Source organism: Vombatus ursinus, unplaced genomic scaffold (genome assembly GCF_900497805.2).
Source record: "Vombatus ursinus unplaced genomic scaffold, bare-nosed wombat genome assembly UNPS02014832.1, whole genome shotgun sequence".
Lineage (NCBI taxonomy): Eukaryota > Metazoa > Chordata > Mammalia > Diprotodontia > Vombatidae > Vombatus > Vombatus ursinus.
The window spans coordinates 1,662,677-1,680,154 of NW_020954610.1; the positions used below are offsets into that span (position 1 = coordinate 1,662,677).

Below are 17,478 nucleotides of genomic sequence, written 5' to 3' on the forward strand. Positions count from 1 at the left end.
AAAAGAATTGGACCTAGGATTTCACTGGCACAGGGAATTCCCATGTGAGGAAACACTCTCTCCCAATGCAAGTTAGTACTTTCTTTGCAACTGCAAGTCTTAGAGACTTGCCTAGAGTAGGAAAAAATAAGAAATTTGCCCAGAGTCATACAACCAACCCATTCCTCTGAGAGGCAGGACTTGAACCCAGATCTTCCTGGTTTCAAGGCCAGATTTCTAACCATTCTGCAACACTGCCTCTCTTAAATTTTCAACAAAGGCTCAAATTTGCATCTGAACTGTCAGGCTGTCTTTCTCTTTAGAACTAGTGTGTTTCAAATCATCTCTACCTTCTCCCCAATTCTGACCTTAGGTCAAAATGGATAGCAGGTAAACATTACGTGCTTAATTAAGTAGCTAATAATGAAAATGATGATGAGAATGAAGACTATGGCGATGATGATAATGATGTACTCTACTTCTCTTGGCTCATTGTAAGAAGTAGTAAGGTGTGTGACATTATAGTCACATAGGCATTTTTCTCAAAAGATTAACCAAAATCCAGAGTAGCAAACTTTTACAAGTATTGTAGCCACTGTGCAAATTAACACCAATCCACAGGCACAAGAATTAATAAATTAGAATTAAATCTGGCCAAAATTAAATCAGATCACCACCAACAAATAATTATAATGAATCGAAAGTAGAGCCCCTAAAAGATGAGGGGGATAAATATTTATGACATTTGCTTACCCCTCAAAAATTCAACTTTCAATTGTCTGCTATAATAGAGGGGAGTACACATAGATAATCCAGAAAAATATTTACATTTGGCTTTGAAACATGTGGCCTTTGAATATGGATGTGCCTACTCTTCTAGGAATTTAATTTGATAAAATTATTGTGAAAACCTGACTTAGGAAAACCTGGGAGACTGCCCAGCTGTTTAACTCCTCCATGCTGAGAAGAGACAGTTCAGGCAGAGCAGCCCCTCTCCAAACCCCTCTGTAGCAGGCTTGGGTATCAAAGGGCCTCCCTACTGGTCTACAAGCTCCATGCAAAGCAAGAGTAAATAAAACCTCCATAGGGATGTCAGTAAAGCAAGGAATCCATGGAAATGGGCTTGGCCAATGAAATGGAAAGTAAAGCTTGTCTAGGATAAAGCAAAAATTACAATGCACCGACGGAAAATCAAGACATGACTCCAATTCTTAACTTTTTCCCCAAATAGACAATCATTCCCTTCTAAAAACCTAAAATTCACTCAAGCTGCTTTGCTATGGCACCAAATTGAATACAAAGGAAGCATGGAGAGGACAGAAGAGGACCTGAGTTCCAATCTGTGATATATACCATCCCTGGGACTAAGGATAGGACACAACTTCTCATTTCCCCGAGGCAAAATCTAAAGTGTCAAGCTGCCAATCTTCATCTAAACAGGGAGGTTCTATATTCAGAATCATAACTCCACACTGCTCAGGCGCCTAAAGGCAGATGGTGGCACAGTAGACAGAGTTCTTGGCCTGGAGTTAGGAAGTCATGAGTTCAAATCTGTAGCTGAGTGACTCTGAACAAGCCACTTAACCTCTGTCTGCCTCAGTTTCCTCAGTTCTAAAATGAAGATAACAATAACACCAACTTCTCCAGGTTATTATGAGGATCAAAAGTGATAATGATTATAAAGCACTTAACACAGTACCTGGTACACAGTAAGCACTTAATAAATGCTTCCCAAAAATAAATAAATAAATTCTTCTTTCCTTCCTTCCTTTCCTCACAGACAGAGTCCAGACCAAAAAAATTTTTTAAAAAAAATGTTTAAAACACCACCCCATTCAACAAATGTAACTACATAGAATGGCTTTGTCATGGTTCGGAATCAGAAATATGAGAATTGCAAGGAAAGGACCTTGAAATCACTGGTTCAGCCACTTGTTTTCAGATGAAAGCAATAACAATGACAACAACTTAAGTTTAAATGCCTCTTTTGGTATGCCATGCACTTTCTTTACATCAAGATTGTAAAGGTGATAATGCCAACATTATTTCCCCATTTTACAGATGAGAAAACGGAGACTCAGAGTGGTAAAAATGACTTGTCCGTGGTTACACAGCTAGCAGGGTCCGGCATCGGGACTTGATTCTTCTGACACCCAGTCCAGCAGTCCCTTTCCTACTATACCAAGCTTCCTCTGCTTCCCTCAAACTAAGCATCATTTCTCCCCATTTTATAGATCACTGAGGAAGCAGAGTGAACAGCTGGCTCTCTTAGTTGAATAACTGACTCAATTCTCACATCACTAGAATTACTGTGTTTTTCTGTCATCACCAAAAATGGAAACATCACTTTGTCTTTTGTGCCTTTGGCCTTGTTTTTTATTCTAGTCTCTTTTCTTCTATGACGTCACACAATGACCCATCTATCAGATATTTGGGCTAGGGTGATTATGTTTATAACTTTACCTTTTCTTCAAGAACTCAAAGTCCTTAATGGAAACTTACCAGGCTCACAAGAGAAATTCAGAATTCAGCCTAAAAAGTATTTAAGTTGTTGGGTTTTTTTAAGCAGTCTACCCCGCCTTCCCCCACATACCAAACAAATAGGTAAATAAAACCCACTAATGTGGGTAGCTATCTAGGTGATTCTGGAGAGCACTGGACCTGGAGTCAGGAAAACTTAAATTCAAATCTAACCTTAGACACTATCTGGGTGACCTTAAGCAAATCACAACCTCTAGTCTCTGATTCCTCATCTGTAAAAGGGGGATAATAATAACACCTACCTCCCAGAATTGTGAAGATAAAATGAGATATGTGTAAAACATTTTGCAAACCTGAAAGAGCTATATTAAATGCTAGTTATTACTACTATCACTACTACTACTACTACTACCACTACTACTACTACTACTACTACTTCTACTACTATTACTGTTACTGCTACTGCTACTACTACTACTACTACTACTACTACTACTACTACTACATGAAGATCCTGGGGCAAAACAAATGGGAGATGACATTCACAGAAACAATGTTTCTCTGTTCAATCCCGTCCGACTCTCTGTGGCCTCATTTTGGGGTTTTCTTGGCAAAGATAACTGGAAGTATTTGCCGTTTCCTTCTCCAACTCATTTTAAAGATGAGGAAACTGAGGCAAACAGGGTTAAGTGACTTGCCCAGGGTCACACAGCTATTAAGTGTCTGAGGCCACATTTGAACTCAGAATGAGGAGTCTTCCTGACTCCAGGTCCCACACTCTATCCATCGTGCCACCTGGCTGTCAATGTTTCTATTTTCATCTTATTTCTTGAGTGGAAACAAAGGTATTTTAACTTCACTATGGATCTAATCTTTGACTTATTTCACAGAAAATACACCTTCTCTGTCTGAGGCTAAGCTAGAGAAGATACCCTGTTGCCTGAGGAACAGCTTATAGTATCATTTTCTCTGGAAACCTTCACCTCCTCCCTCATAAGTTATAAACATCCCCAAACAAAGCCCAGTTCCACTGGGGATAAAGGATATCCACAGTTGTAAACTTCAGCATAGAAAGGAACACACATTAGCATGGGAGACCTGGTGAGCATTACAGCAACCTCTAGGCCCAAGCTAATATGGAAACAAGGAACCCCCTTTTTTCCTTTAAGGAAGCCTCCTTCCAAAGGAAATTAGTAAAGCTCTTGTGTATAACTGCCAAATAACTAAGTGAATAGAGCAGGTCTCTCAGAAGTCCCAGTCTGACCTGAACAGCCTCATTGTTTCATGAATGATAAAAGAGAACTCATGGAAACTCAAATTCAGAATCTGCAAAAAATCAAACTTAGTGACAGTGTCTCTTATTATCTAAAAAGTTTAAATTCAGTGTAGTGCATCAAGACTTTCATGTTTGTTATACATTCTTACATTTTGCACACCTGTAATGCGTTGTATCATGAACTAAGTTCAAATAACTCCAATGGTTCGGTGATTTCGTTTTTGCTGCTGTTTCCTCCAGCTATGAAGACCACATCTCATCCATTAATGCTCATCCCATGGGACTCTTGTCTGGGTTCTCCCGTAAATCATCCCCAGGAGGTCTACTCCGCAAGGTGAAGGGAGGCTGCTTTTCTTTCTCTTGACATTGTGGTAAGAAATGGCTAACCCATTGTGAATTGTCACTTTTCATTAATTTATTTGTGCCTAATTGTATCTTAACTTATCAATTAGAGTACTTTAAAATATTTAAGCAATATTTAACATTTATGTAACCACTTTGAGGTTTCTACTTCAAGGCTTAGAAAGCATTTTACGTAAAATAACTCAGTCGATCCTCACTACGTCACTGAGAAATAGATTCTATTTTACTGATAAGGAAGCTGAAGCTGAGAGAGATTAGTAAGAGCTCATCTTAATATACTGCTTCAAGGTTGGCAAAGGCCTTTATATAAAGGTTGGCATCTCTTTTGTTTCTCACAACAACTCTGTAAGGTAGGTGCTCTTACTATCCCCATTTTGTGAAAACTGAGGCCAAGAGAGGTTAAATGACTTGCCTAGGGTCACACAGCAGGTAAGTGACTGAGGCAGGATGTGATTTGTGGTCTGCCTGATTTCAGGTTAGCACTGCATCCACTGAACCACTCAGCTGCCTAAAATTTGGTTGTTTATATAGACATTCAGTGACAGAGGCAGAAATTCAACTCAGGTCTTCCTGACTCCAGGTCTAAGACTTTATCTACTAAACTAAATTTCTTTTACTTATTTACTTATTTATTTATTTTTAGTTTCCAACATTCACTTTTATAGGATTTTGAGTTCTAAATTTTTCTCCCTTCCTTCCCTCCCCCCCCAAGAAGGAATGCAATCTGATATAGGCTATACATGTACAATCATATTAAACATATTTCCACATTAGTCATGTTGTGAAAGAAGAATAAGAACAAAAGGGAAAAACCATGAGAAAGGAAAAAAAGAGAGAGAGAAAATAGTATGCTTCTATCTGCATTCAGACTCCATAGTTCGTTTTCTGGATGTAGATAGCATTTTCCATCATGAGTCTTTTGGAACTGTCTTAGATCATTGCATTCTTGAGAAGAGCTAAGTCTATTAAAGATGGTCATCACATCATGTACTAAACTAAATATCTTGGCAAATACTCCTCAATTCAGACTTTTCAGTAGTCCCCACATATAATTTCAGATTAATAATAATAATATTAATAGCTAATATTTATATGTGCTTACTATGTGCCAGGCTAAGCACTTTAAAATTCTTATCTCACCTCATTTGATAATCACAACAACCCTGGGAGGTAGCTGCTATTATTATCCTCATTTTATGGATGAGGAAACTGAAGCAAATAGAGGTTAAGTGATTTGCTCAAAGGCTACACAGCTCATAACTATGTCAGGTCAGATTTGAACTCATGCCTTCCTGACTCCAGACCCAGAGCTCTATCCACTGTACCACTTAGTTTACTAGAATATACATCTGAGCCATTCAGCAGACAGGAGTTAACAGCTTATTCATTGTTGAATAATGCAAGTTATTTAAACAGGCTATAATGCCAAAGGATGATATTTCTAATTTATAGCTACAATTATTCCCATAGTCCTTCAGTATTTCTTGTCCAAAATAAAGTAAGATAAAACTAAAGCAAACGTCAGAGTTTAGGCTAACCTCTTCTGCTCTCCATTCTCTACTTTTCAAAACAAAGTACAAAACATTTTAAAAGTTCATCCAAAAAGAAAAAAGACACTAGGGATTAGTGGGAAGGAAGAGAAAAGAAAGATTATAAAATTAGAGGGCACAAGAAAAATAGAAAAACAAACCCAGAGGGAAAAAAATGATGGGGGGAAAAAGAGACTTGAAAGAGACAAAAAAGAATAGGGTGTGGTTTCTTAATTAGAAAATTATTTTAAAAAATGTCTATGATCTGTGCAGGAAAGTCAGAAGACAGTAGTCATTGCAAAGGTTACCAAAGAAGAGAAAACATTCCACTGACATTTTTTTAAAATAAAATTCATTCCTTTGTAAGCTCTTCTGTGCCTTGATCGACTTCTGGAAAAGTAGCATGGTTTGAATGAAAGGAATTCTGGGTCTGGAATTTGAAGACTTTGGTTTGACAGGCTCTGAGACTTCCTATGAGACTTACTTTGTCATACTTATTCCTGATCAAGATCTACCTAGGACAACCTGGACCATTTCTGCTCACTACCACTCGCCACCCTGCCCCAACTTCCTCCCAGTCCCAGAGCTTTTCAGTGCATTTGATGTTTTGTCTTCTTACATTAGAGTATATGAAGTCAGGGTCTGTTATGGTTTTTTTTTTGTTCATATTTATGTTCCCAAGGCTTTGCACAGTGCCTGGCACAGAGTGCGAACTTAGTAAATACTCTATCTATCCTCTATCTACTATCTGTATCAAACTAGCTACATATCTACCTATCTGCCTACCAATCTATCTCTATCACCTCTATATGCCAATCTATCTACATATCTATCTATATCTATCATCTCTATCTAACCTCTACCTACTATCTTTATCAGTCTACATATTCTACATCTCTACCTATCATCTCCATAGGTTTAGCTATCTACAATCTATTATTTATCTCTCTCTCTCTCTCCCTCCTCTCTCTCTCTTCCTCTCTTTCCCCCCCCTGCCCCTCTCTCCCCCTCTCTCTGCCCCCCTCCTTCCCTCCTTCTCCCTCCCCCTTTCTTTTTTCCTCTTTCTCCCTCCCTCCCTCTTTCCCTCCCTCTCCCTTTCTCTCTCTCTCTCCCTCCCCCTCTCCCAACCATAGGCAAGCTTCCACATCTATAAAATAAGGGAATAAGAGGTTTGGACAAGACAGCATCTGATGCCCTTTCCAGCTGTAAATGCTGTGACTAAGACCTGAGACTATGACTGAAGCTGCTCGTTTGGCTGAAAGCCTGAGTCTGCCACATTATACACAAACACCAAAGCTTTTCATCATTTCTCAACAGGCTTGTGGAGAAAATGCAGGTGAGGCATTTTCTAAAACATTGATGCTAAAACAGTTTAAAGGCTTAGAAAAAAAAAATCCTGAATATGTTCCTGTCTCTTTGATTTTGGTAATTTAGTTTGTTTTCAAAGGTTAGATACATATTTACAATGTTCTGCAATGAAATAAATCAACCCAGATTATACTCCCTTTTTTTCCTAGGACAACCCAAATACTGTTACCAATGGAAACATGTACTTGCTTTGGAAAGCATACCCATACGATTCATGAACACAAAAAGAGAAAAAGTTCTTACCATATCTCCAGATATGAGAGAGAAAACTTATTTGATTTTATCCTTACATTTTCCATTTTTACCACCTGCCTATGGTTAAAGCATTCATTAGCCAAATGGCAATTTCTCTGTATCAACTGAACTCTTAACATTCCATCTTGGTCAAGACAGCTCAAGTCAAGGAGCATTTATTAAATCCCTACTATGTATCAGGCACTGTGCTATCACTTTGTCTCTGTTTGCCCCATCATGGTTTTCAAGGAATTAATTCAACAAATATTTACTAAGTGCCTACTATGTGTCTACATACTGTGAAGTTAACTGTTGATCCAATCTTTCTACTATTAAAGGGCATCAGGATACATTTAAGCTAAATCTTTGGGCCATTCTACTATCTAGAGACAATGGCAGGGAAGTCACAAGCCCAGAAGAAAAGAAAGGCTTCAAAGCCTTTTTACAGGCAAGGCATCAGATCAATATGGCTTAGGCAAAAATTCGACTAGAATTCCTAGAAGAGCTTAAAAAGAGTTTAAAAAGAAGTTTTAAATTGTTTTAATAAATTAGAGTGCTTGAAGAAAAATGGGAAAAGAAATGAGAACTATGGAAGAAAGAACTGGAAAGATAACCAAGAGTTTGGCCTAAGAGGTACAAAGCCTTGCCCAAGCAACAAACTCCTAGAAAAAAAGGCAGACAAATAGGTTTTTAATGAGACTCGTCTTACAGGATTGCATGATTGTAGGACTATAACTCACATGACATTAAAAACCACATTGATGCATGATAACTTGCATCCACATAAAACTTCAGTGTAAAAATGTACTTCCATGGACATTTTCTTATTTTTTATTTAATATTAATCCTCATCTATATTTTATCAACCATATCTTCCACTAAAGTCTTGGCTACAGCGCCTCATTTTGGAAGAGAAGTGACCCAGAGTTCTGAAAAGTTATCAATCAATCTACGGGCAGCAATAAAGCACTATGCACCAGGCACTGGGCTCGATGCTGGCTGTCAGCTCAGGTAAAGCTCTGGCAGTTTCTACCAAGTTGGAGAGACTTCAAGCACAAGCCCAGTCTGTTGTCTGGGGACCAGCCAAAAGCTTGGCCCCATGTGATTGCTTTTTTTTTTTTTTTCTGGCCATGGCAACTCATGAAACTGTTTACTCAGGCATGGAAAGATGGTGAGTTATGTTGGTGGAGAGAGTATCCACACTAATTAAATCATGCATCTTTTTAAGTCCTGAAATTGGAAAAAAGTACCAAACTTGTGAGGTAGATAAAGGCAAATGTAACTACCCCCATTTTACTGATGATGAAACTGATTCTAGAAGAAATAAGTATCTTATAACAGTTTTTTAGAAATGGCAGAGCTAAAAGTCAAACCCAGGTTTTTTTTATTCCAAGTCTAATGTTTTGTTTTGTTTCGTTTTTCCCCCACTACCCCATACTTATTCTCTAGTTAGAACTACCATGGTGTCCACCAACAAAGCTCATGAAAAGTTAACAAAATGAACTAATCACCCTAAATATCTGAAAGTTCACTCAATTTTGCTTTTTAACTTTCTGACTAGTAAATCATCTTGTCAGCCTCTCAAAAAATGCTGTGTTCATATTGTTCCATAAATCATTGTTTCACAGGTCCCTTAAAAAAGATTGTAGAAATAGTTTCTTCACTTACAGATGTTAAGACAACTGTGTTTTCTGGCTTTCTGGCACATACCTCTTCCTTTCCAAAGTTGATCCAAATGTCTTTTCAACCCAGACCCTGAAACTGCTTCCAGCTCACACTTTACGTGATTGGAACTTAAACCTCCTAAGTTTTGTTGCCATTAAGTTTATGACTTCTAAAATAATGAATTCTTCGCTTAAAATTATTTCTAAATATTTATAAGATTATTTTAAAGATACATTTACAAGAGAAATCTTTTTCATCTCAGGGCCACAGCTGTAGAATTAGCCAAATGGGAACATAAGCCATAATCAACTCGTGGCTTTTATCCCTTCTAGAATTCATAGTTTTAGAGAAATGCCCAAGGTACCGAGAGTAAGTGGTTTGTCCATGATCACACAGCTAACAAGAGTCATAAATGGGATTTGGTTTTTGTTTTGTTTTTTTTGGTGAGGCAACTGGGATTAAGTGACTTGCCCAAAGTCACACAGCTAGGAAATATTGTGTGATTGAGGCTGAATTTGAACTCAGGTCCTCCTGACTCCAGGGCCAGTGTTCTATCCACTGCATCACCTAGCTGCCCCCATAAATAGGACTTGAACTTAGATATCTCTGCCTCCAAATCTAGCTATTCTTTTCATTACAGCCTCTAAGCCAGTATTTTCAGCTAATTAATATTTGATAAGGTTTACAAATTCTAATGGAATGGATAAATACATCAAGACTGGTTTATGTGTTTTAAAGGGCATAAAGGAAATCTGGTTCTTCCTGAAAATCATCACTGAATTATTTTAAAAAATAAAAAGCAAATTCCAATCTGTCATGGTGCTGGCCCTTACTAACCACGATCTATTGACAGCAGCAGTTCTGAGCTCTTCTAACAGGTATGCAGCTTTAATGGACCCTTAAGGCATAGTTATAATAGACCATTCTGAGATGTGTTTGTTAATTGAGCCTAGAACCTAAGCTAGCACATCAACCACAGACATATGAGATCTGCTAAATGGGAAATACACACAAACACAAACACACACACACACACACACACACACACACACACACACACACACCACCACCACCATCACCACCACCACCACCACCACTATGTTGACTGCCTTCCCGCAAGGGTCAGGACACCAGCAAAACACAGCTGTGGCACACAGAGAGGGACAGACTAACACCCAGGACGCAAAAGCAACTATAGTTGCATTGCCTCACTAGAAGCAGAGTCCCATTCAACTTCCCTCTCTCCATGGGCTTTTTAGTCCTCTGGATCAGTAGAATTGTAAGGGTCCAGTTTCACAACCACAAGCAAGGACTGATCATACTGACCCTCCCATTTAATATATTGGGCTGCAGTCGGCTTGGGGTGGGAAGGAGTGATATGGAAATTCTAGAGCCATTTCCCAGCCCCCAAAGCTACCTTCACTTCTTTTCTCTGCATTTCCACTGTGCTGCCTTCCTTGCTGGGCTGGCAGCATCCATTCATTGGGAATTTCATAGGATCACTTAGATATCATTCCTTCTGTTCTCCCAACTCTGGGCATTTTCATTGGTTGTCTCCCTGGCCTGGACCTCTCTCGGTCCTCATCACTGCCTCCTGGTTTCCCTCAAGTACCAACTAAAATACCATCTTCTACAGAAAGAATTTCCTGATCCTTTCAATGTTAGTACTCTTCCTGAGTTCCAAAACCTTTGGCTGGAAAACTCAGGGAGTAAGACCAACTCATACACAAGAGGAAACAAAAATAGATACCTACGATGGCCAAGCTGGTCATCTTAGTTCTACAATCCAGTCCTGTTCTATACCATCAATACCTCACTTTAATAGCTGCTGTATGATTTTTGATTTTCTGGAATCCATATAACTATCCTTAAGATCAGAAGTATCAAAAAGAAGCATCTTATAAAAACCTGTTTCCTGGGAACGGGGTGGGAACAGCTCCTATTCCTTCCCACCATCTGATGAGCTCTGTCCTGTCTGACCAGTAACTTCCCTCTTTTGCCATTCTCCATACTGCCTCTCCCCCCAGTAAGGCCACATTCATTCTCACCTCCACTAATTGTCCCATGGTCAGGAAAGAGAGGGCCACCTCGCATCTGAACTGAAGCCCCTTAATCATCTAAAGTGGCCAGCTAGGGTTTGACCCTAAGCACAATCCCTTATGCTTTGGGGCAGCCACTCCTAGCACTACGCGTAAGGAAATGAAGCCCTACTAGACTGAATCAAAGTACAAGAAGGAAAGCATATTAGGTTAAAACTGAAAATACCAAAGTGAACATATTACAGAAACCTAACCCTGAAATGTGATCTAACCCTTACGTAACAGGTCCTAAACAGTTTAACCCAAGACAAAACTGTGTTTATCCCCCTAGCCTCCCTCCCTACCCCTCACCCATATATTCCCCATCTTTAGGAAGGCAAGTGCTTTTTCTCTTATCAAAATCTACTCACTGGAAAGGATCATATACCAGTCAATTAGTGTAAAATTAAATGCATATATTGCCTCTCTTAGGGTTATTAGCACTTTAAGCCTTGTGTCTAATTAAAGAATAAAATCCTCCTTCTCCACCACCACAAAGGGAGTATCATGCATTAGTAAGCAGGTAGAAGAGATGTGGGGTGGGGTGGGAAGGCCTTCCCTAGACCCTTCCTCACACACTATTGGTGAGATTTCAGAAGCTTGGTAAAGAACACAGAACAGGACAGCTAAGCACATGAAAGACACACTTTTCCTGTTTCATAGGTTTTATGCGGCATTTCAATGTTATTTTTTTAAAATTCCCTTCCAAGTTCTCAAAAGATATAAATGATTAAGAAGAATAGTAGTAATTACATTAATACATCATGTCAGTCACTGCAGATACATATAAATAATTGTTCAGGCCTATATTCAAGCACAGCTAAGAGGATAAATAAATCAAATCCTTTTTTAAAACACTCAGCATAAATTATCCTTTCACCCTTCATAAATGGCTACCTATAAGAATACACAGAATGCAAAAAAAAACCCATGTATATGATATATAAGTATGAGATTTAAAACCTGAATCATAATTCTCAAAATGGTCAAAATTCCCTGCTATTTATGTGACAGTAGCACTTTGATCCAGCTTTTTCTAAAATACACAATGTCCCAAAAGTCTTAGGATGCTGTCTGGAAATCTCTGCACAGGCCAACCATCAATTCTCAGGTAATCATTAGCATAGTGCCTGGAGTATAGTTGGTGCTTAATGAATGTTTACTGAATTGAATTGAAAATTAAATAGCTCCTCCTCTAACCATTCTGGCATTAAATATTTTTCCTCACTAAATAAGTCATTCTTATCCAAGAAGTTCTAAAGGAATTACAAAGCATTTTTTCTTTTTTTTTCCAGCTCTATTATCCACATAGCAAAAGCTGGGAACCGTGCAGAAACAACAGGGACAACAGTATCATTATGCAAGGATTGTGGAATCCAATGCAGAGAAAAAGACCTTTCCTTCTGCATAACAAGTACTTTCATAAATTGTCTATCTTCATACCTCTGACCTGTGTTCTGAAGCAAAGGAAGACTTAAGCAGCAATTGCCTATGTGGACATTTATGACCATATCACAAATACTAACTACTCAAGTGATAAGATTTCTGCCCTGTAAATCAGTCCTCATTTGAAAAGATGTTTATGCCAAGGAGTCCTGAGGATTTTAGAATGGTTATAGTTTGTTCTACCATGGATGGCCTCTTGCCTGCCACTATGGTTTTAGGACGTAGTCATCTTAATTCTAGCACTCCAGCAATCCTGAGCCTTGAACGACAGGTTAGCGTCACTCATGTTATCCACACAAAAAGAGAAATACTGCTATTCTTCTTACCTTTCATGCCAAACTTGGAGTGTCTTCCAAACTTAAGAATAATCAGCATTATCACCAAACCAGTGCACACCAACGCTGCAATTCCCACTACGACATACACCTAAAGGAAAAAAAAGTCAGAGATAGTTGAGTTTAGTTGAATAATAACAATCATCATTAGTTCATGTTTCTGTAACATTCTATGGTTTATAAAGTGCTTTCCTCACAACGACCTTATAAGGTAGGCCAAATAATCTGATTGGTTCTCAAGTAAGTTAAAACCTGTAAAAAAAAAAGGCCAACTAGATGATTTAGGGATAGGGATTGGACCTATACATTGGTATAGGAAACTCCCAGGTGAAGAAGCTTCCACTCTTGGTATTAGCTGGCACCTTATCTTTAATATGTAGTCTTGCAAATTGTCTAGAGTTGCCTACAGCACTGAGAGATTAAGTTATTTGCTCCGAGTCATACAGATAGTATATGTTAGAAGCGGGAACTGAACCCAGGTTTTCCTGACTTTGAGCACAGCTTTTTTATCCATTACACCAATATGAACAGATTGAACAAAGGGGACATACTTAAAGAAGATGGTGGGGAAAAAAGAACCTTAAACATTCTAGTCCTATCCCAACCATGGGCTCTTGGAGGTAATCAAATAAATAGAAGCCATGAATTATTATTAATAAAGGATGTGTTATGTCAGAATCACAAACCCATGATTGGAAAGTATTTCAAAGACCATGTAGCCCAACATTTACATGAATTAGAATCCCTTCCAGTTAGTCAGTTAATCACTCAGTCAATAAACATTTATTAAGCATCTACTATGTGCCAGACACTGTTCTAAGGATACAAAAAAAAAGGCGAAAGATAGCCCTGCTCTCAAGGAGCTCATCTCCAAGAAGCGATCATCTAACCTCTGTTTTAAAATCTCCGAGTTAGGCCTATGCCCCCAAAAGATCAAATAAATAAGAAAAGGAACCAAATGTCTGAAAATACAGCATTTCTTTTTCATATCGGCAGAGAAATGAAACCTAAGAGATATCCATCAATTGGGAAATGACTGAACAAACTATGGAATATGAATATAATAGAATATTATTATGCTGTAGGAAATAATGAAAAGAATGGTTTCAGAGAAACCTGAGAACACTTGTATGAAGTGCGCGCAAACAGGAGAACAATTTATACAATAAAAACAGCCCAGATGCAAGATGAAGTCAACAGAGCTAAGAAAACAATATACGCAATGCTAACAACCTGATTTGAAGGATCAACCACAGAGCAATGAAGCGACTGGTGCAAAATCTACGAAGAACCAGTATGGCCCCAGAGAAGAGATGTGAAAAGACACCTTCACCCCACTCTTTTGCAGAGTTGGGAGGTTCACAGGTGTGGTACACTGCATATATTTTCAAACTTTTTCAATGTATTAATTGGTTTTGCTGATTTTTTTCCTCTTCTTTTTTTCTTTAAAAATATTATTTGTCCTATGAAAATTTATTTTGTTAAATATCACAACATTGTACATGCTAACAATTTGGAAAGACTTAGGAACTCTGGTAACACAATGATCAATCATGCTTCTATAGGAAAAAGCATGCTACCCACTTCCTGACACTGAGGTGATAGATTCAAGGTAGAAAACTAGATGTCAGTATTTTGGGAACATGACCAATTTCTTTTGCTTGACTATGCCTATTTATTACAAGGGTTTTGCTTTTCCTTTTCCAATGAGGAGGGGAGGTAAAAGGGAGAGAAGATATATTTTTGTTCATTGAAAAATATAATTTAAGTTTTTTTTAATGAAAATGTTCAGCGAGGGGGATTCCACCTTCTGCCAAAGCAGCTCATTCTGCTCTTGGATAGTTCTCAGTGTTAGAAAGCTTTTCCTTACTTTAAATCGAAATCTTCACCACCACCACCACCCTTCCTCCCCCCAGCCCAGTGTTTCTAATTATGACCTTTGAGACCAAGCAGTTTAAGTTTGATCTAGATTGCTTCCATAGGATAGCTCTTAAAATGCTACAATTTTCTTCTCTAGGCTAAATATACCTAGTTCTTTCAAGTGACTCTCTCTGCAGCATGGTCTTAAGGCCCTCACCTTAGTACATAATCTTTGTCATTGTGGCCACAAATTTTGACAACCTGCAGCCACTCCAGTGATGAGACATCTGGATTAGCTGAACTGGTGGTCCCATGTATATAAAGTTCATCACTAGGCCCATTAATTATTAGCATTATTTATTATCACATGGAACTATTTAAGATCTACTCACAGCTATTACTAGAAATCTAGTTTTGTTTTGGGAACAGAATATCCTTTGGCAGTGGGTTTCCATTCTAATTGCCCAGACGGCTGCACCTCAAGAGCCTCAGTCTGATTATTGCTGGGCAAATGGGAGCATGACACTCTAAGGACATGAAGATATCTTTGGGGGCTTCAGTGTAAAGGGGAAAGACAACCAACTTCCCTGATCATAATTGGAACACTAAAAATGAATGCCTACATGCCATAGTGCCCACAAAAGGGCAAAAGAGAAGATAAGAATGAGTGGAGTGGACCTGAAATAACTTTCCATGCCTGTGGTGAATGGGGAGGAAGCCTATGAAAACCGCAGTATGAACACAGATTTATCTGAGCAATCTGGACTGCAAATGTCATCCTATAGCTGTACAAGGTACCAAAAAAAAAAATGTGCTTGGGAAAAGCTGATTACTAATTATTTATTTAACCAAATAACATTTGCCCATGGTCTTTACATTTTAATGATTATGTTTTTTAGATTATCTTTAACAGGCAATGGACCCTAAAGTTGGCCTTACCATTGACCTAGAAGATACCCTTGAAGTCAAACAACCCCGCCTGTTTATTTATTTCTGAGGAAACTGAGGCCCAGGGACTGGGATTTGCCAGAGGACAAATGATTTACCCAAGGTCACTGAGGCCATTATCAAGCAGTTAATAATCTTACACACCAATGTTTAATTGCATATGAGAAATCAGATACTCACAGGGACCTCATAAGAGATAACATTTATAAAGCAAAGCACATTCTCTCAATTAGAACAACTATCCTCTAGTTTAAACACTTGATTTGTAAATGCAGATTTCTTTATGTCAAGCTCAAATGGAACATGCTTATATTTTCTTGTAGGCACAGTTTGATCCCACAGCAGGGTTAAAAGTAACTTACTCTTCCCGTATATTCAACAGGATACACACATGGCACCTTCCTATATGTGAGAGGAGACTAGAATTTCCAGCCTTCAAAACATTCTAGGTGGCCTGAGAGATGTACAGAGGATTCAGGAGGAATTTGTGTATAGAATTTCATGATAATTAATAATAATAATAGTGATGACTAGCATTTATATAGTGCTTTAAGGCTTACAAAACACTTTATATATATATATATATATATATATATTATTACATTTTATCTTCACAACAACCCTGTGAGGGGGATGCTATTATTATCACCATTTTACAGATGGGGAAACTAAGTTGAAAGAGATTAAGTGACTTCCCTATGAACACACAGCTAAATAAGTATATAAGGCAGGAGTAAAAGCAGTGACTTGCTTGAGCTCTCCCCCAAACCCCTCCAAACAGCTGTAAAAAATGACTGCAAACAAATTCTAAAGTAGCAGAACCCACAAAAAGTTGGGTGTGGGCACGCAGGCAAAACAGGTCTCAGTGAACCTGGAGCAGGCCTCAGATGACTGACTCATGGGCAGCTGTGGTGGTTTCCAGACTTCTCAACCCACGAATGTGAAAGAAAACTTAGAAGGTCAGTGGGAAAGGTCTGTAACTGCAGTGAGAGAGAGAAGTTCAGTCCTAGTCCCAGTCTCTGACCTTGGCCCTGGGGCAGTGGCTGCTTCCAGAGCTTCTGGCCCACACACTGATGGGGAATCAGATGGCTGATCAGAGGGGAGATTGCAGGGATCTCTTTGCCAATGCTGAGGCAGGAATCGCTTGCTTTGTCCGTGCTTGGATCTGGGTCATAGTTCTGGGTGATGGTCCTGGGACAAGGAGGAGCACTGGCCTGGTGGAGCTTATAGTGGTGGTGGAGAGGAAATCCTCCTCACAATTCCAAGGCAGAAAAGAGTGGTTGTGGTCACTCATAGGCTAGAGCACAGGCCAGGAAAGGAGTAAACACCATGCCCCTCATCATACCACCTTGGAAGAACTGAAAATTAACAGGTCCCTAAAAGTATCTCTGAAAACAGCTGCACAAAATCCCCCAAAGCTTGTGACAGTACATTCTTCACACTGGAAGCAGACCCCTACCTTAACAAAGAGTTTAAAACTCAAGTAATTGACTGGAATCATGACCAAGCCTCATAAAAAGAGTCAGACCATAGAATCTTTCTTTGGTAACAAAGAAGATCAAAACATACAACCAGAAGAAGACAACAAAGTCAAAGCTCCTACATCCAAAGCCTCCAAGAAAAATATGAATCAGTCCCAGGCCATGGAAGAGTTCAAAAAGGATTTTGAGAAACAAGTAAGAGAAGTAGAGGAAAAAGTGGGAAGAGAAATGAGGGTGATCTAAGAAAATCATGAAAAACAAGTCAACAGCTTGCTAAAGGAGACCCAAAAAATATTGAAGAAAATAAGTATATAAGGCAAGATTTGAATTCAAGCCCTGCTGATTCGAAGTCCCACACTTGATAAGAAAGAAAGAAAGAAAGGAAGGAAGGAAGGAAGGAAGGAAGGAAGGAAGGAAGGAAGGAAGGAAGGAAGG

General features: G+C 38.8%; 1 protein-coding gene across 3 annotated transcripts in view; it reads right to left on the reverse strand.

Moving 5' to 3' along the window:
- Window positions 1-17,478, reverse strand: part of LOC114025659 (BDNF/NT-3 growth factors receptor-like) — a 412,069-nt gene that overhangs the window by 280,748 nt on the left and 113,843 nt on the right. For all 3 annotated transcript variants that reach the window (XM_027839136.1, XM_027839137.1, XM_027839138.1), the window contains exon 11: window positions 12,746-12,845. In XM_027839136.1, coding sequence (XP_027694937.1) covers window positions 12,746-12,845 — 100 coding nt within the window. The remainder of the gene's footprint in view (window positions 1-12,745; window positions 12,846-17,478) is intronic.